Source organism: Mustela nigripes, chromosome 13 (assembly GCF_022355385.1).
Source record: "Mustela nigripes isolate SB6536 chromosome 13, MUSNIG.SB6536, whole genome shotgun sequence".
Taxonomy (NCBI): Eukaryota; Metazoa; Chordata; class Mammalia; order Carnivora; family Mustelidae; genus Mustela; species Mustela nigripes.
Genome location: NC_081569.1, coordinates 57390815 through 57411938, shown reverse-complemented (window position 1 = coordinate 57411938; position 21124 = coordinate 57390815). Strand labels below are relative to the sequence as shown.

General features: G+C 34.6%; 1 protein-coding gene across 1 annotated transcript in view; it reads right to left on the bottom strand.

The window, feature by feature from the left end:
• SPRED1 (sprouty related EVH1 domain containing 1) overlaps nucleotides 1-21124 on the bottom strand; it is a 159632-nt gene that overhangs the window by 25060 nt on the left and 113448 nt on the right. The window contains exons 3-4 of the mRNA XM_059372485.1: nucleotides 8759-8927; nucleotides 5400-5449 (exon numbers count right to left, since the gene is read on the bottom strand). Coding sequence (XP_059228468.1) covers nucleotides 5400-5449; nucleotides 8759-8927 — 219 coding nt within the window. The remainder of the gene's footprint in view (nucleotides 1-5399; nucleotides 5450-8758; nucleotides 8928-21124) is intronic.

Below are 21124 nucleotides of genomic sequence, written 5' to 3'. Positions count from 1 at the left end.
TTATCTCATATACAAAATACACACACTCATCCCTCTCCCAAGGCTCCCCAGAAGTCTCATCTCTTTAGAGCAACAACTTCACTTCCAGGATGATGTGATCGAAATAGATCCATGTACAGATGATACTTCTCAGGTATAGTTCCTTAAGTACAGTCATCTGAGTATAATTTCTCCCAACATGATGACCTTGGAACTAAAGCAACAAATTATCTGCCCTACACATACCCAAAATACAAGGGCAGGATAGGGAGGAAAATTGTTTTAATACCACCATGTACAGAAGAAAATAGGGAGGCACAATGGAGTCAGAGCCAAAGTAATTCTGAAATCAAGGTGGACACATCTTCCAAGCTGCATAAAGAGAACTTAGGACCTAGGAAGAATTCTCCATGGCTCTTGGCTCTGGCCTTAGAGATTTGGTCTCTGATTTCTGAGTCACCCTTCCATTTTTTGAAAGGTAGCCCACATTTACATACATGTGTATAGAATGTTTTAACCTGACTCCTACCAGAATTTTGGGAACCTAAATGGCCACTCTTCAGTCCAAGGTGGTGATACTTCTGCCAAAATAACTCTTTTGAAAACACTGTGGGTCTCTTGTGATTCTTATCGGGGTTCACACCATTAGACAAAAAGCACAGTCACAAATCCGAGATAAAATGCTTCTCTACTTTAAATTTTTGCTAAGGGACACCCTAATCTGATAATAAGCCCCATCACTTTGATTGAAAGGTTCTTGGAGGTATACCTTAGATCTTTCTGAGGTCTTAAGAATGGATTTTATAAATTACACACTTGGCTTCATCTTTAGACAAAGCTATTCTGAGAGTGCCCTGGATCTGATCTTTGCCTGGAAGCCATTTCCCAATTTTGGCATAGTGTGATATACTAAGAGGATGAGAATTTTCAAACCAGCAGGTCCTGGCTCCATTTTGTTTAGGAGCCCTTCCTTACCCCATTTCCTATAAGCAGAAAGAAGAAACCAAGCAACACCATTTTTTACCTTCTGCTTGAAAAATCTTCTTAGCTAGATCACCTAGATTTTCTTTCTCTTTTTCTTTTTTTAAAGATATTTATTTATTTATTCGTTCATTTATTTATTTATTTATTTATTTATTTGACAGACAGAGATCAGAAGCAGGCAGAGAGACAGAGGGGGAAGCAGGCTCTCTGCTGAGCAGAGAGCTCAATGCAGGGCTTGATCCCAGCACCCTGGGATCATGACCTGAGTCAAAGGCAGAGGCTTTAACCCACTGAACCACCCAGGCGTCCCCTTGGATACATTTTCTAAGGCCCATATTACTGCAAGTGACAGTGCTGCTAACCCTTCTGTGCCACTATGTAGCAACTCCCTTTCTCCCAGCTTCCTATATGGCTTTCTTCATTTTCATATAAGCCTTTACTGGCTTTTAAAGTATGTGTTACAGTAGCACCCCATTTGTACCTAAATCTCTATTAGTTACAAATTACCCCCAAACTTAACAGCTTCAATTGACACTTAACATAAATGATTTCTGTAGGTCAGAAATTAAGAATTTTGACTGTTAACTGAAAGGGTTCTGGCTCACAGTCTCCAGTGAGTTACAATCAGAACATCAACTATGGCTACAGTCATCTAAAGGCTTGTTTGGGAGTAAATGACTGGCTTCCCAGATGGCTCACTAACACTGTTATTGTCACAAGACTTCAGTTCCTTACCACATGGACATCTCCACTGGATTGTTTGAGTATCTTAATCCTGTGAGAGTTGTCATTTTCTAGTACAGGCAATCCAAGAGCATCAGAAAGAAGCTGCAATGTCTTTTATGATCAACCCTTGGAATTCACATTTTGTCACTTCTACCATTAAGTCTCTTTGGTAAGAAAGAACTAGGTATAATGTATACTCAGGGAGAGGAGAATTAGGTTCTATCAAAAGAAATATAATTTAATAATCTATTTTAAAAACACCAAAGAATATAAAGCCAAAAGATAAAACTTGATATGAAAATCGCTTAGTAAAATTACATTTAAATGGAAGCCTACTGTTATAATCTCTAGTGACACTGCATATTTTCTATTTTATTATGAAAATAAAAAAACCGGGACGCCTGGGTGGCTCAGTTGGTTAAGCAGGTCATGATCCCAGCATCCTGGGATCAAGTCCCACATTGGGCTCCTTGCTCAGCAGGGAGCCTGCTTCTCACTCTGCCTCTGCCTGCCTCTCTGTCTGCCTGTGCTCACTCTCTCCCTCTCTCTCTGACAGATAAATAAATAAAATCTTTAAAAAAAAAAATAAAAAATTTAAAAATTTAAAAAAAATTAAAAAACCAAGCAAGTGCTTTAGTGTCTAATGAAGGTAAAATATAAATAACTCTTTAAGGGGTTGAGTGTGTGTGTAACATTTTGGACTGAGGGCACTGGAGATACCTTACTATGAAGTAGCCATCCTAAGGAGATAACAGAATAACTACTCTTGCTGCTCTTTATACTACAGTAATTCTCTTCACTAGCATCCTGCTAATTCTAACTTTTCATTCTTTTGTCTGCTTCTGAAATAAATTTATTATTCTTCATTAATATCATCCCCATTTTTAACTCTATACCAAAGCCTTCATATATACAGTACTAGTAGCAAATACAATGATGGAAACAACAGTTTTTTTTACAAAATCCACTGACTTTTATATGCACAGAGTACTGCAAAAATTATGTCCTGTAGCAGTTTTTCCTTTACACAATGGTATATAAAGAAATGCTGTGAAACCAAATCAGAAGAATATCAAAATGACTAATAGCATTATGTAATGGACTGTGTTAGTATGTGAAACTCTACTTCTGAAACTGAATTTTAACCAAAGTTACTTTCATCACAGGGAGCAATCCAGAAAATGCCTCCTCATTTCCAGACTAATTTTAACTGATACCAGAACAAAATGGAACTTTGTTAAAGACTTAAGGAAAAATATTATTTTCATTTTATTACTTACTTCTTATATCTAATTAACTGCAACTCACTGTGTTTTTAAAATAATAAATAACCAAACATAAAATTAAAAGATTCATATATTTAAACACAATAAAGGATGCTTAAATGTACAATAGGGGGACTGGTAATTAAGATATATCTATTAAAAAACAAATTACATAAAAATTATAAACTTGAAGTACTTAAGGACACAAATATATACTGGAGTGGAAAAAAAAGACTACAGCATAATGATACTATAATAACCCATGTGCATGCCCATTTATGTCTACAGAAAAAAATCCAGCAGGCTTTATTCAAAAATATGTATGGTGGTTATCATGGATAGTAGCATACATGTTTTTTTCTTTAAACTTAGCTATATTTCTCAAATTTTGCAAATAAAAACATTTTTATTTTCTGATTATAAATGCACATAAAACATTTGCCATGTCTTTAGGTTACAAGTATTTTTACAGTAATATAAATAATTAATACTAGGTATACAGGCAAATTTGGGTTTACTGTTATAATATTGTTGTGAAGTATTAATACTTATTATATCAAAGCTGCTAAAAAGTTCTAAAGTTCTGGAAAAGTTCTAAAAAGAAAGACATATATAGCTCAGAATCCCCCAATCCAAAAGTAATAAACAAAAATATTTAACATTTTAGCGTAGTGGTAACACCATATAATTTTTATGTTTTTATTACTTAGTATATTATAAGAAAATTACTAATAAAATGTTTAATGGTTACATGATAAAGATATACTTTAATTAATTCAATCATTCAAATTTTCCCAAATAGCTTATATTTATTAATACTTTATTTTTAAAAAAATATTATTATTATATTAAGACTTCAATTTATTTGACAGAGGAAGACACAGCAAGAGAGGAACACGAGCATGAGCAGGAGGAGTGAAAGAGGGAGAAACGGGCCCTACATTGAGCAGGAAGCCTAATGCAGGGCTCAATCCCAGGACCCCATGATCATGACCTGAGCAGAAGGGAGATGCTTAACAACTGAGCCACCCAGGTGGCCCTATTATTAATGCTTTAAATACTCATACCTAAAAATCTGTGTATAAAAAAACCTTTGTCCAAGAAAAAACAAAGAAACACTTTCTGCATCTCTATTCCTTAGTATAAATTACTGGAAATTGGTTCACTAGATCAACAGGCATTCAGGTTTCTGTTTGTAAGGCTTTTTATATATATAATCAAACTGCTTTCTAGAAAGAACCTACCTATCTACATTTTCTCTAGCACAGCATCAATCTGTCAATCTCACAGAGAAACACAGTATGGGACAGTGTCAATCATTTATTTATTTATTTATTTTCTGAAGATTTTATTTATTTGAAAGAGAGAAAGAGAACAGGGAGAAGTAGATGATGAACGAGAGGGACAAGAAGACTCCATGCTGAACATGAAGCCCAATGCAAGGCATCAAGGATCCCAGGACCCAGAGATCATGACCTGAGCTGAAATCAAGAGTTGGACACTTAACCATCTGAGCCACCCAGGCATCCCGGGGTGGGGGTGGGGGGGGTGTTGTCAATTTTTAAACCCTTCTTCCTTTGATAACTAAAAAATGTTAATTTGCACAACCTGCTGCTTACCACTGTTCATATACGCTTATTAACAATATGCAATTCCTTTTTTGTGAATTCTTTATATAAGTACTTTGCCTATATTTGATGGTTAATTTTATCTGTCAACTTGGCTAGGCAAACACCAGTCCAAACGTTGTGGAGGCATTTTCAGATGTGACTAACATTTAAATCAGTATATTTTAAGTAAAGGAGATTACCCTCTATAAAGCAGACAGGTCTCATTATGAAAAGACTTTAAAAAAAAAAAAAATTAAAAAAAAAGACTTAGGTCCCCCAAAGAGGAAGTCTGGCATGAGACTGCCTTCCAACTCAAAACTAAGACATCAAAGTATGTCAAAACTACCATACATGCCTGCCTCCCTACCCTGTGCATTTCTAACTTGTCAGTCCCCACAATCACTGAGCCCATTCCTTTGCAAAAAACAAACCAAAAAAACAAACCTCCAACTACAAAAAACCAATCCAAGGAAACCAAACAAAAACAAACTCTCTATAACACATGCATACCTGTATCATGCCCACACATCCTATTGCTTCTGTTTCTCTGTGTTTCTTAACAAATACAATGTTGAAGGGGCAGGGGTTGGGTAAGTCTGGTGGTGGGTATTAAGGAGGGCACATATTGCATGGAGCACTGGGTGAGGTGCATAAACAATGAATTTTGGAACACACACACACACAAAATTAAATTAAATTAAGTTAAAAAAAAAAACACCCAAATACAGTGTCAAGAAATTTTCTTAGAAATTTATAGAAGTTGTGTATTTCTTAAGGTTAGTGATTTCCTCCCTATCCTTACATTCAGAAATTCCTTTCAAGGCAAACTACTTACTTGTAAGTCATCTTCTGTTCCTTCAGCTTCATTTTTAAATGTTGGGCATCCTAAGAAAACAGGTAGATGTTAATTACGCAAAGAATTTTTGTCTTGGGTTTTAATAATTGACTAATTGATTAAATCATTACAATACTATAGAACTGATCAGAGATCATTCTGGGCTGCCTAGCAACAAGTCAGATGTTGGCCACTCATACCTGCCTCTTTGTTAGGAGAATAAAGTGATTGTTTACCTCTTTTATGGGTATATTTCCAGTAATTTTCTAACAAGATGTTCTCTGTGAAGGTGTACTATCTCTAGTAAGCCCGACCCGATTTTTCTAAAATGCTCACACTGCTAAGCAGGGTATATGCGTTAAAATTTCTCTGGTGTTACCCACATGTGATTTATTCAATTTTCTAAATATTCTTACCCAGGAAACAGTATTTAATACCCCAAACAAAGATTTTAGTTGCTTTTGCAAGAAAGAAAACAAATAAGCCTTAAACCACTGTTTACAGCCAATAGCCAGCTGTTGCTATTGATCTTTGTGTATCAATGTCTCTCTGTATATTTTCCTAGTGTTCAAGAGGGTCTTTAGTTTTAATAAATTAATAAGGAATGATGTCTTAGCAAAGTATTCTTAGTTTATGCTACCCTTGAGAGATACAGCTGACATGGAGATGAGCAGAAATTTATCCTTCCGAAAGGGCTGCATATTTTATTCTTATTGTCATGGAAGATTAAGAAAAAGAAATTTAATGGGACTGGTGGAAGTCTATACAGTGGCTGGTAATAACACTAACCAGTATGTTTTTAAAAATGTTCAAAAATAATAAGATAGATTAGTACTGTAGTCTATTCTACCTGGCAAGGAGTTTGTAGGCTCCTCTACATATATAAACGGTCCTTTAAAAAATGAAATTTAATCCTAATCTATTTGATCCTAGTGAAAGAAGTATCCTTTTATGGAGCCATGAGTGTGGCTTCAAAGTAATAACACTTTAGGGAATGTAACTGGTGCAGCCACTGTGGAAAACGGTATGGAAGTTCCTCAGAAAGTAATCACATTACTATTTACACAAAAAAATACAAGAACACTAATACATACATCTTTATGTTTATTGCAGCATTATTTACAATAGTCAAATATGGAAACAGCCCAAGTGTCCACTGATAGATGAATGGATAGAGAAGATGTGGTATATATACATAGTGGAATGCTATCCAGCCATAAAGAATGAAACCTTGCCATTTGCAACACCATGGACAGAATCAGGGAGTATAAGGCTAAGCAAAGTCAGAGAATGACAGATACCATATGATTTCATTCACACATGGAATTTAAGAAACAAAACAAAAGAGCAAAGGAAAAAGAGAGACAGAAATAAAGAATGAGACTATTAACTCTAAAGAATAAACTGATGGTTATGACAGGGGAGGTGGTTGGGGGTGGGTGAAATATGTGAGGGAGAATAAGAATACACCTATGAAGAACACTGAGTAATGTATAGTATTGCTGAATCATTGTATCATACACCTGAAACTAATGTAACACTTTATGTGCTATATATACATATACTGGAATGAAGATAAAAAGCTTAATAAAAAAAGGAAAAAGTAAAAATAAATTAAAAATTCTAGCAGCCATAGATAATGATTGTCTTTTTAAAGTAGCAGTACTTGAACAATAGCTAAATATCAGAATCAACTGGGGACATTTCAGAAAAGATGCTCGTACCACAGTATATTCTCAAATCAGTATTGCCAGAATCTATGGGATGAGGCATAGGGCTTCATATCTTTTTTATTTCTTGCAGTGGTTTGAGAGCCACAGTCACAACCACAGGACCTCAGGGACATTTTTTCCCCTCTAAATTCATAATAGAATCATTTCACAATTCTTCATCACATTTGAAATAGGAGGAGCTTCAAAAACAAACAAACAAACAAACAAAAAATAGATGCCTCAGCTCCTGTCCTTTGGCAGACAGATTCGAATAGTCAGAGTAGGGACCAGTTATTCTATTTTGCAAAGTATCCCAGGTGACTAAAATGTGTAGCCAACATTGAAAACAATGATCTAGAAAGAACTTACAGGTTCTTGTAATAAAGATAAAATGAATGTCATCATTCCACAAAAATTTTTCTGAACTGGAAATCAATGTTTATCAATCTCTCATCTTTTAAAATAGCTAAATAAATTATTTAGGCACAGTTTCATGGACTATCAGTACAGATCTGTATTAAGCATTTCCAGGTTCTTGCCTATGGTCAGTCTCATTCATTTCTTCTAATTTTCCTAGTAAAATGTTATTTTCAAAATACAACAAATCTCAATGCTGCTAATATATTTTGATTCAGTTACTTTATATATGTTTATTTCTATTTATAGAGACAATTTTCCTTCTTTATTAGAAAAACAAATCAAGTCTTAATTATAACCACTTTGGGGATTAAATGGGCTTTAAAGTGATTTCTTTTTGCTTAATTAAGCAGAGGCCAATCTTACATCTAAATATATTCTTTTTCCCTTTAAAACCTGCAGGCTTTAGAGTTAATAATCTTAACAGATTGGCAACATATACAAAGAGATGCATGGGGCTCTGGTCTCTACCAACCCTCAATAATGAAATCAGGTGAAGAGTTTCAAGAAAAGGTTTGCCAAAGGAAAAATAGAGCCTACCTATGAAATAATAACCAAATACAGTTGAACCTTGAACAATACAGGGGTCAGGGACATCAACCCCTGCCCCACCCCAATGCAGTTAAAAATCCACATACCACTTTTCATTCCCCAAACACTTAACTACTAATAGTCCATTGCTGACTGAAGCATTACCAATAATATAAACAGTTTCAACATATACTTTGTATGTTATATGTACTGTATTCTTAGAATAAAATAGAGAAAAGAAAACATTAACAAGCAAATTATAAGGAAGAGAAAAATAAATTCATGGTACCGTACTGTGAAATAATCCACATCTAGTAGACTGGCACAGTTCAAGCCCATGTTGTTCAAGGGTCAACTATATTTGATTATTAGGAATGTTCTTTTTTATGACCAAAACAAGGATATGATTGATAATAATAACACATAAGAATTTTGAAAGTTCTGCCTATTCCCTTTTCACACTCCTACTTAAAAACATTTGCATTATCTGATGGCTGCTATTAATGGGTTCAAGAAAACTCATGTAAGTGGTATATGTGACAAATATAAAACAGATTTAAAAACCCATTATTTTATCTTTGCCTACAGTGAGCTTTCAAAACTAATCACATATATCACAAAAGAGGACCTGCTTAAAATCACTCTATTCTACTACATATATGATAAACAAATTTTAAAAAAACAGTCAAGAAAACCTACCTTGAGAAATATCTTCTATAGCTCTTCGAATGCCTCTATCAAAAGCCCTAGCATCAGCAGGACTTTGAAAGGTAAGGCCAAATTTCTTGTCATCAATCTTCCAGTGGTGAAATGTTGGAGTGACCTTATTGTAAATGAGGTCTTTTTTAAGCATACATTCCAAAACCACCTGCCAAAAGTTAAATGCCAAAGATTACTATACATATATCAAATAATCTAATGTAGCTCTTAAATACAAACTGAGGTGAGAATAAGAGCTATTATATTTCAGTAAATGCATTTCCTCCCCTCTATTACCCCCCTATTAATGTAGAGGTCTTGCTATTTAATCTATTTCATAAAGTCACTCAATACAGAAATTTTTAAATGCTATTAAAGAGGATTCTGGGAAGATGACAAAGTAAGAAGGAAACTTTCTCCCCACCTAAACAACAATTACACTGGCAGAATCTGTCTGACAGAACAATGTTGGAACTATGAAGTCTGATAGGTTTGCAATTCCCAAGGGAAGACACAGACAATAAACTGGGGTTAACTGGTCAATTTCAGCATTAGTACAGTAGCAGCTACCCAAACCCCATGTCAGGGAGGTATATACAACATGTTCCTTAGAGCAGCTCACACACAAATCACAAGAGCCAGGGTGGGTAAAAAGGACCGTGTCCTCCAAGTATCAGCAATCCATGTGCTCTGATTACTGATGGCTAAGAGATGCAGATGAAGGAGAGGACAACCATAGTTGGTATAACTTCCCTTACTGTTTCAAGTCCCTCCTCAACAAATGGAAGAGATGTCCAGGTTATTTAAAGGATCAGCATCCTTTTTTAGCTATTTTTTTTTAACTTTTTCCCATTTTGGGTGCCAAACACTAAAGAGGAGGACATTCAAAACCAATTACATTCATGGGGAAAAATCAGAAAGTGACTATTCATATCCAAGGAAATACTCAGAAAAGACATGAGAAGACCTAAATTTACACTTCAGGCAGATCCTCAGCAGAGATAACCTACAATTTAAAAGGGAAAAAAAAAAGCGCAAATCTTATGGAAGGGGGACAATGTGATTTCCAGAGTTACCACATAATTAGACTCAATGTTCAATGTTCAACAAAAAAGCTCAAGGCACACCACCGGTAAATTCATTTTTTCATTTTCCCACTGTAAGTAAAAAGAAAATCAACAGAAACTGTTGAGCACATCTATTAGACAAAGGATTTTTAAAAATCCCACAAAACTGTTTTAAGGAAAAAGTCAAGAAAATGACCAACAAACAAAATGAAAGTATTAATAAAGAGAAAATCTAAAAAGAAATGAAGAAATTCTGGAGCTGTAAAGTCCAATAAATAAAACAAAAAATTCACTACAGAGATTCAAAAGCAGATTTGAACAGGCAGAAAAAGATCTATGAACTTAAAAATAGACAATGGACATTATTGGGTCTGAAGACTAGAAAAACAATGATTAAAGAAAAGCAAACAGCTTAAGGGACCTGTGGGACAGCATCAAGAGGACTAACATGGGGGTGCCTGGGTATTTTCGTTGGTTAAGCGTTAGAGCCTTGATTTTGGCTCTATGATCTTAGGGTCATGAGCTTGAGCCTGCCTAGGGCTCTGCTCTCAGGATGAAGTCTGCTTGGGATTCTCTCTCCTTCTCCCTTTGCCCCTCCGCATTGCTCCACCCCCCACCTCACTCTCAAAATAAGTAAATCAATCTTTGAAAGAAAAAAAAGAGAGAGAGAGAGAACCAACATACATTGTGGGAGTTGCAGAAAGAGAAAAGGAAAAGGGGCAAAGAGAATATGTGAAGAAACAATAATTTAAAACTTCATAAATTTGATGAAAGACATCAATATAAACATCAAAGAAGCTCAACGAATTCCAAATAAGATGAATTCAAAAGATAGCCACACACCAGACAGAGAGAGAATCTTGAAAGCAGCAAGATACACATGAACCACCACATTCAAGGGGTCCTAAGAAAGAGTATTAGCAGATTTATCTTTAGAAACTTTGGGGACCAGAAGACAGTGGGCAGATATATTCAAAGTACTAAAAGAAAAAAAAAAAAGTCAATCCTTTATTCTGGGCAAAACTGCCCCTCAAAGTAGGATAGAAATTAAGACATTCTCAGATAAACAAAGGCTGAGAGAATGTTCCCACTAGATCTACCCTGCAAAAAAAAAAAAAAGCTCAAGGAAATCCTACAAAGTGAAATGAAATAATACTAGACAGTAACTTGAAGCTGTATGGAGAAATAAAGATCTCAATAAAGGTAACTGCATGAGCATTTTAAGAAGCAGTAGAATTTTAACACTGTTTTGTAACTGACACATAGTAAACCTTCAATAAACAGTAGTAGTAATGGTGATGTTGGTCATGAGGTGACAGCACTAATCCATAATACAATAAGTGCTATGAAAAACCAGATCAGAATTTGCGAGAAGACTTTTTTTAATAAAGAAGGAGGAAAAATTTGAATGATAAATAAAAAGCACTCAGGAGCTCAAAGAGCTTATGGATAGATTCTGAGAAGCTAAAGTTAACGGATTCTAAAGGCAGTGAAAAATTTCAATCTCCAATGTTTTTCCTCCTTCTGAAAGAAATTCTAGAGTAACTAAAACTTCTGAAGATATATTCCAAATTCTTTTGGGAAATATAGAGCAAAACTCTCATCATAAAATTACTGGACTGTTTGCCAGAAGTACTTAAAATAGACCAAGTCAAAAATGGGTACAAGTTCATTTTTGTTTTCATTAATAACAACTAACAATTTGGGAGAGCAGAGTAAAATTAAATATGTACTTTCAAACTACTATGTACTTTATTATAGCTGCTACCTTACAAAGAGCTAATTACAGGTTTACAAATTGTATTATCTAAGAAGTAGTACAGCTGGCAACCAGGCTTAAGTTTTTTCACAAGTAATTTTATGAAGTATCTTTGACTCTGAGGAAAAAATCATTTCATTTTTGAAATAAAAATGCCAAATTCAAATTAGATTACTTCTAACCAAAATCAATACTTGTTATCTCAAATAGTTGCTTCATTTCTAGTTTTCTGGAGGATATAAAATCCTTTATAAAAACACCAAGAAATATCAAACAATACTGTATTATCAAATATATAATTTTACTAATTATCTATTAATAAAAATTTGTCTTCCATGGCATGTTCTGAGCTGAGCGGATTTTAGACATTTTTAAAAAGAAACAGAAGAAACAATGACAGTGTTTCTCACATAAGAGCAGTTCAGCTACAACAGAAGGGAGGGAGTCAGTATTTAAATATATGTATGTCATAAAGAAAAGACTGAGGATCTGCTCTAGATTAAAGGAGAATAAAGTCGTGACATCTAAGTACTATGTGATCTCATACTGAAGGAACAAAAATGTTCTAAGAACATTTTTAGGACAGTTAACAAAACTGGAAAATGGATGGTAGATTCAAGTACCATATTTATGTTAAACTTCCTAAATAGGATAATTAAATTGTGACTAAGAAAATATCCTTGTTCTCAGGAAAAATACACTGAGGCACAAAGAGGTAAACGGCAGAATATATGCAACCTACTTCAAATAGTTCAGAAAGTGTGTGTGTGTGTGTGTGTGTGTGTGTGTGTGTGTGTGTGTGTGTCTTTTTCTCTCTCTCTCTCTCTCCTGGGGGAGGGAGAGAGAGTAACAAAACCAATAGGCCAAAATGTTAAAGAATTGGTATATGGAAGGGGAGGTGGATTTCATGAATTTGGGTAAAAGATGTTCAGGAGATCTTATCCTATTCTTGCTAAAAGTTGACTCTCTGCAAAGAAATGAAACAGACAAACAAAAAACAGCATAAAAGCACAAATAAATGGGGGCACTTGAGTAGCACAGTTGTAAGTATCAGACTCTTGGTTTCCGCTCAGGTCATGATCTCAGGGTCGTGAGATTGAGCCCCACCTTGGGTCCCCACTCAGTGTGGAGTCTGCTTAAGATTCTCTCTCCCCCTCCCTCTGCCTCGCCCTCCCCTCTCCCCTGCACACTCTCTTTAAATAAAATCTTTTTTTCCCCTAAAGTATAAATAAACAGAATTAGGAATGAAAGTAGAACAAAACTGAAACCACGACAAAACTTTAGAAAGTAATAAAGAATACAGTATAAGGTTTTATAAACCCAAATTTTAAAAAATAGCCAATTTCCTAGAAAAACTTAATTAAAACTGATTGAAAACAGAAAGCCACCAGAGACTTGTAACCATCAGAGAAACTGAATCAGTAGGAAGAGTAAAAGGGGATGAAGAAGTGGAAAATGAGATACATGGTCATTCCTTCAGCACCTGAGAGATATGAAGACCACCAGCAAGAAGATTATCCCCTGTAGAGAATTTAGAAGAGACTGCTACCAGTAGAAATTGGAGAAAACTGGTCAATGACTTCTAATTAAGACACTGTTCTAACTCCTGGTGGCCGCACAAACAACCACCCAAAATTCTTGGGCACAGGCAATAACTCCTGCTTCTTTACTTGGCTCTTTCCCAAGCTCCCATAGGCTGTTAGATCTCCAAACTGCCAAACTAAAACAAAACAACCTTAAAGGAAATGTAACATGGCACAGCCATTCTGGGAAAAAGTCTGGCAGTTTCTTATGAAACTATCATACATTCAACAACTGTACTCTTGGTCATTTATTCCAGAGAAATAAAACTTAGATTCATAAAAAAACGTGTACATGAATGTTCAGAACAGCTTTATTTGCAATAGCCCAAAATTGCGATCAGCCTACATGTCCTTCAATGAGTCAATGGTTAAACAAATTTGGTACAAAGACACCACAGAGCACTAGCCAGTAATAAGAAGGAACAGACTACTGATATACAACCTGAATGAAACCACAGGGAACAATAGTCAATGAAAAAAGCCAATCCTGAAAGGTTACTTACTTATGATTCCAATTATAAAACATTTTTGAAATTACAGAAGTAGAGAAGTGGAGAACAGATGGGTGGCTGCCAGGGGAAAGAGGAAATGGATGTGGTTATAAAAGAGTAACAGGAGGGAGGATTCTCATGATTACTGAATTGTTCTGTATCTTTTCTGTGGATGGTAAAACTGTATAGTTCTAAATACACACCCAAATAAGTACTAGTAAAAGTACGGAAACCTGAAGATCATGGTTTTTACCAATTTGAATATATATTCTGACTGTGATACTATAGTTTTGCAAAATGTTACCCAAGTAACAGGATCTCTTCATATTATTCCTTACAGTAACAATTAGTAATCTCTAATTTTCACAATAAAAATATCAATTAAAAAGTCTACAGAACATCTGCACAACTAGATTTCAGAAAAATGAGTATCAACTTCTGGTAGGGGAACCTAAGAGACATTAAGGACACTTTCTTATAATAAAGGACATCTCAAAGCAATAGCTAAATCACACTTGTGTCTGCAACACCAGAAATTCCATTAAATTCACAAAGAAGCCAACATTAGCACCAACATTTAATATTATTCTGAAGTTCTAGCTAATGCTATACAAAAGAAAGGTAAGTTTCATGAATAAGCTTTAAAGGACACCAGAAATGACACCCCTTCCCCCCAAAACAGGATTTACAATCAAACATTTTTGATGTGCCTAGGGAAAAAAAAAAAATGAGTGTACCTATACCAAAAAAAAGACGACAAATTGTTCACTGTTTTGAATGAGCAAAGATATACCAATAAAAAAGGTTAAAAATTACTAACAAGGGGAAAACTAGTATTAGCAGATATTAAACTACATAAAACTAAAATTAAAAATTTTAGTGAAATATTCACTTAACAATCAACAGACAAACCAGTGGAACTGAATAGGAACTGTAATGTATTTAACTGCTTCCTTCTGAAATCTAGGGAAAAAAGTTCTCATCAGAAAATGAACCAGTTAGCACCTAGATCTTGGACTTCACAATGAATTTCCACTGTTTAAAGCAGCCAACCTGTGGCATTTTCTTATGGCTGCCCAAGCAGACTATTGTAAGAAGTCTAAATCAAACCATCATACTATATCATAAACTTAAAAAGTCTAGCACACAGAAGGCACTCAAATATCTGTTGATTAATTAAAGGAATAATATCAATCAACTAATCTATTAAATACATGCTACATTCCACTTAGATTCTAATAAGCAAAAGTAGTGAGAAAATATTTGTAAAGTTAAAAAAGTCAGTAATTTGGGGTCAGAGAGTTTGGGCTTTAATTTAGCTATCACGGAGGCTACTAACTATCATTAGCAGTTTAATGGCAGTTGGAATGTAATGGAAAGGATGTGCAATATATCACAATGAGATATAAAACAGAAACATCAAAAGGCGCCTGGGTGGCTCAGTGGGATAAGCCTCGCACAGGGCTCTCTGCTCGCTGGGGAGCCTGTTTCCTCCTCTCTCTCTGCCTACTTGTGATCTCTGTCTGTCAGGTAAATAAATAAAATCTTAAAAAAAAAAACACAAAACAGAAACATCAAGCCAAGATAATTCTGATGAGCCTGATAGAACAAATTAGCCAGTATAAGTCAATCATTAAACAATTAAATATTACTTTAAAATTAATAATTGAATATTAAAGAGGAAGTATAACATAATAAAGAGGGTGCTGAAGCAAGTGTTATGCTTAAGTTTTCTAAAAAGACGAAATAAAAGTAACCGGAAAGGTAACATGGGACATATTCCAGATATGAATTTTCAAGAAACAGCTATTACATGTCTCTAGAAGAAAGAGCATAGAAATGATAACAGGCAGGTTTCCCCCCCCCCTCTTTAAGGAATACAGGGACTATTAAAGAATTAACTGGTGTAAAACAACTTCTGGGAGGAAAGTCACAAAATTTACAGCTATCCAGAAAGCCATTCACAGTATAATTTATTATAGTCTCTAAAGATAACAAATTGTTAATTTTGGACTAGATGAATGTTATTAATTAGTATTTCTTCCATTCCAGGAATGCTGGTTTGCCCAAGGTGCCTTCTCTAACTCAGATTTCCTATTTTTCCATCTGTTACTAACCAGGGACAATAAAAAGGCAACTGTTCCTTCCATTCTCATTTCCTCATGAGTAGCAAGCTGTCTGCCTATATTCACTATTCCATATAAACTTTCAACATGCAATCTTTACAGTTATTTCGTTAATGTAAAAGAGGGGAAGGCATTTCCATAAGTTCGACACATACTTTTGGTGAATCACGAATGAATAATTCACTAAGGCAACATCATAGAAAGCACTGCTTTGGTAAACAGGCAGATACATTCAAGACAAATAAAAAGAGCAGTGACCAGACTGTAAGTTTTTTGTGTTGAGATAAGACGATAGCACTGTCTCAAGGAAATTTCTGGAAACTACTAAAGAAATATTAGATCCAGGTTTTAGAAAGTTCAGTATGATAAGCACTATAGAAGCCAGAGAAAAGTAAAACTGGGCCATGAAAAATATTAGGAGACTCATCTGCAGTTATACAGGCAAGAAAGGAGAGGTATACAGAAGAAAGGAATGAAACAGAATAAAAAACAAAGAGCACTTGTTTGAAGAAATGGAAGAATCACTAATTCCTAAGTCTATGACTATTATCGTTGCACTATTTGAATCCATTCACCACGTCCACAAAAAGTTCAAGATCTTACATAGTGTAGCATAAAATCTTAGCCAAAATTACAGATTAATTCTACTTTAAGGATACTCAAGATTTAAAAGTCCAAACATATAAATTAAAATATAAGGCCTTATCCAAATAGAAATCTTTACTCAAATGTTACCTACTTCTCAGTAAAACCTTCCTTGGCTATCCAATCTAGTTTTAACAAACCTCCCTACAAAAAACTCCCTACACCTCTTTTCTCCTGACTTGTTTTTTTTCCCCTTAGCACTGAGAACTATCCAGCATTTTATTGTGTTTATTCTAATATTTCTTCGTCCCTCACCAGAATGTTGCCTTACAAACTGGGACTTATTTATTTACATATCCCTAGTGTGTAGAACAATGTCTAGCACACAGTAGCTACTCAATAAATACTTGTGACATGAAAGACTCACCTTTAAAAAGGGAGTATTCCCTTTTGATAATGTAGGATTCAATGAATTTCCTTTAGTGCAAGGTAAGTCAAAAACTCATCACATACTGGCAACTGAAATATGAATGAGAGTGGTATGAATGACTGACAAGAAAAATCAGACTGGATTAAAAAAGAAGACAATAGGAAAGATACTGAAGCCTGAAGGAGTCTAGTGAAATTGGGAGAAAATTGGAGGTACAAAGTGATAGATTATGCAGGACACTCTAAGAGCAAGAAAAGGGGAATAAAATAGTAATGACATATGCAAAGAAAAGCAGCCAAAAATGATGAGGCTCAGATGTGGAAAAGTTAGCTACAGGAAGGAACTGCTACGGTCAACAGATGAAAATGAAAGCTAGAGGATGGTGATCTAAATGGCATATACATGGGTGATAGAGGAATATCCTGTAAGAGGAGTAAGGAACAAGAAAAATCCTGAACTATCTCTACTCCCACTGCCACTTTTCCCCCAACTCTGTGGTATTATGGTGACAGAACCAGCATTTTCCAAGAGACAGAGCGGCTGAATCCTGAACAGAAAGTTAGTTAATGCCATTCATTGGTTTTCAGTGGAGGAAGAGTTCTGTAGGACTGAAGTTTCACAATGGAATAATTCACTGAAGTACAGTGGGAAAGGCTAAGCAGAAAACTGTTGTTCTGCACTTTTATAAAGTTCAATCCAAGACAGAAAGATGATCCCTGATCTTCTAAGGTTTCCAATGGTGGAGAGTGGGTAAGTTTCATTTTTTAAAAAGCCACTGCTATATTTTAACTATTTTATTTTCTTCCTAGAAATAAACATTCTAATTTTGTTTTAGGTTCTGGCAACTTAACTGGAAAGAAGCCCCATTTTTAAAATGTGCCTTTTTAAACAATAGAACTATTATCTTACAGGCATTTTAACTTTTATAACCATTTTTATCCACAACCCAATTACTTATTAATCCAAAAAACAATTCCTTTAATCTCAGGCAAATTCTTAAAACTTAAAATGCTTCTTATTTTTCCTTTCTTCATTTTAATATTACTTTGTCACTTTAAGCTTTTAGTTATATCTGTAACTCTGCTTTGACATAGCAGTGTCTTTTTCTTGATTCCAGAGTATTTTTAAGTAATCTAGATGTTGTAAGAATCCTACGTTATCTTTCTATATAGCCTACCCCATTTCTTGTTATCTCGTAGTATGTAACTTTTAAATTAAATTTGTAGTATTTTTATTGTATACTACATAAAATATTCTAAATAGTTATTTTAGAATCTATAACTTAAAACTGTGTTGAGTAATATTTGAGCAAAATTTTAAATATTACTGAGAGTTTGTTCAAGTACTCATAAAGACTAAAGGTATATATAATTTAGTGTTCAAATTTATATATCACATGCAATTTAGCTAAAATGGTCAAATAATACAATCTATACATATGGTAAATACTTTGATAAAATGTTTGCCTATAAAATAGGACTATCATATTAACAGAGAAGGGTCACTATATCCAGTGAAAACTGAATGCAAAAGAGAAAGTTTCTATCATGGGAAATGTGAAGCTCAACAGTGAAGTTAACCCAAATTAACAGTTAAATTTTAGTTAGCATTTTTTAAAATGTGATCCAAGATAACACTAACTTTTACTGAAGAAACCAAGGCTATAAAGATTTAGAAGGAAATGGAGGCTACAATTCATATTAAAAGAAAAAAAAAAAAAAAGCAGTTCTGAGAATCCATCCTTGTCAAAAACTATTCCACCCATCCCCAAGTGTCATTATTACCTAATTAAAGGTAGTATTTTATTACCTTCGGCTATAACACCAAAGCCTGGTGTTTCTTTTGAGTTCCTTCTCAATCATCAATAAAGTATGCAAGTCGATGTAGAGCAGAATTTTCCAACTTTTTCCTCAGGCACACTTAGAAAAAGAACATTTGTATGGCAACAAGGAAAGAGGAGGAACTGCTAGTGGTGAAGAGGCAAGCAGTCTGGGAGCTCCAGCCACGTTTACCTATTCATGAGCTCTAATTTACAGTATGAAAGGATGGCTGCGAAATAAATTCCACCTTTGCAAGCATCATAACTTTGCAGGCAAGTTATAGGTAAGCATCATAGGAAATAGCTTCTAATCTCTCTGAATGAATGAATGAATGAATGAGCACTGACCTAATTATACAAAAGACCATCTTCCTGAAAAAAATCCCAGTGAGCCTGCTCTTTATCTGAGCTCCCTTTCTTGTGAAAGAAGAAGAAGTAGTAGTAGCAGCAGCAGCAGTACTGAAATATAACCCTTTGGGAATGTAACAAGACATTTTTAGTATAATAACTGTAAATCAAAGACTGGAAAAAGTCTTCTACCTAAGTGTCTATATTTTACCTTTGAGAAAAGCCACCTTTCTTCTTAACTGTGGTTAACCAGTATTCTGACTAATACATACACTTTAAAGTATTATCTAGTATTTCTTTATTAGCTACACAAGTATTTCTTTATTAACTTCAGATTACTAATTATTGATCATTTCTTAGAGGGCACAAATTTTCTCATAGGTATGAAAGGCAGGTATCTCACTTCATTTCTACAATTCACCTAAGGTAGAAAATTCTAAGATGTGACTCACATTAAAAAAATGGGTACAGAATACAGCTTTTACCAAATATCTTTTACATGAATTGCATGGAGATAAGTTAGTTGCAGTTTACTCACCAAGGATTTTAAAGAAAACCATCATTAACTTGGGAAGACCTCTGTAAACTTATAGACAGTCATAAGGTACTTCTTTTTTAGATAAATCATGAAACTCGAATCCAGAAAAATGGATTAAAATAAAACCAATTAATGAAAACATCGATAGATAAGGACATTAATGATCTCAAAATGCAGTGATAATGAAAAACGTATACACTTCAATTCTGTTATTGCTTCAGAATTTTCTTGGTCAGATGTGCATTACCCAAGAAAGGGGGCCAAATAATGTGCTTATTTCAATGTCCCTGTCCCATTTATCTTGAGATTCCGTAAGACTGCTATTTTCAATTCATCTCTAGGCATTACTGCCACTGCCTTTGATCACACAAGTCCCCATCACCCAAACTCTTCACTACTGCTAGTCCTTACAAGAAAAATCGCAACCTTCCAACTGAAAGTAATTTTCCTTTTATGTCTACACAGAGATATACTTATCATCCTTGTTCACAAATAAGATTCCTCTAGGCAAAATGGTCGGATGAAAGAAGAGATGTTCTGATTCCTAGGTCAGTGCTTCTATCAGGAAAACCTATCTTCTTTTTAATCTATTACGATTCTATACCGTAGGATTAGGTTATGGACTCAAATTAAGTCCTGACAAGGAAATAAGTTTTTGTGTGCTCTTTCTGAATCCCAGTTTTATTCTCACTAGTTTTATGTCAAAGCCACACTATAAGCAACCACCTAATCCATCAATCTGAGCTTTCACTGACCAGCTTCACTCCTCAGGCACACTTAGAAAAAGAACATTTGTATGGCAACAATGCAGATTTGGTCCTGTATTTAATTATCCTAAAGTACACTGTCCACCATCATTAATATAACTAATATTCTGTTTCACTTTGATATTCCTTTTTTCTACTTCACATCTAGGTCATCCTTTCCTTATTTTTATGCTTTTTCTAGCAACTGTTTTCTCCAACTCTTTCTCCACCTTTGACTTGTCTTTCTTCCTATTTTTACAAAATTAAAACATGCCTTAAATCTTCAGTATTTTATTCAGTTCCTAAAATCTACAACCTCTCCTCCAACATTTCCATTATTATTTGCTCAGACAGAAGCATAAAATTCCAGGACAGGTCGCCGTATGTTCTTTCTTAGAAGTTTACAAGTTTTATTTAAATAAGCATTAGTATGCCATCCACCATCTTATGCAAACTCAAAACTACCTTTAAATATTTAAACTTTTAGAGACAGTATGTTAAATATATTATATACACTTTTGACTTCAACTGGGGTTTCCTACAATCCTAAAACCACATTCTGGTTAACTGAGATACCTTGTCAGGAATGAATCATAAACTCAAAAAACAGAGTTGGAAAGCTTTCAAGAGGATTTAGGGTAACTCCATTTAACTGAGGCAAAAACTGGGGCACAGACAATTTGGGCAAATTTCTAAACTACTAAAAATAACTCAGTAATAAAAAATACCCAGAAACCAAACCAGATCTTGCCATTTGCGACAACATGGATGGAACTAGAGCGTATCATGCTTAGAGAAATAAGTCAAGCAGAGAAAGACAACTATCATATGATCTCCCTGATATGAGGAAGTGGTGATGCAACATTGGGGCTTA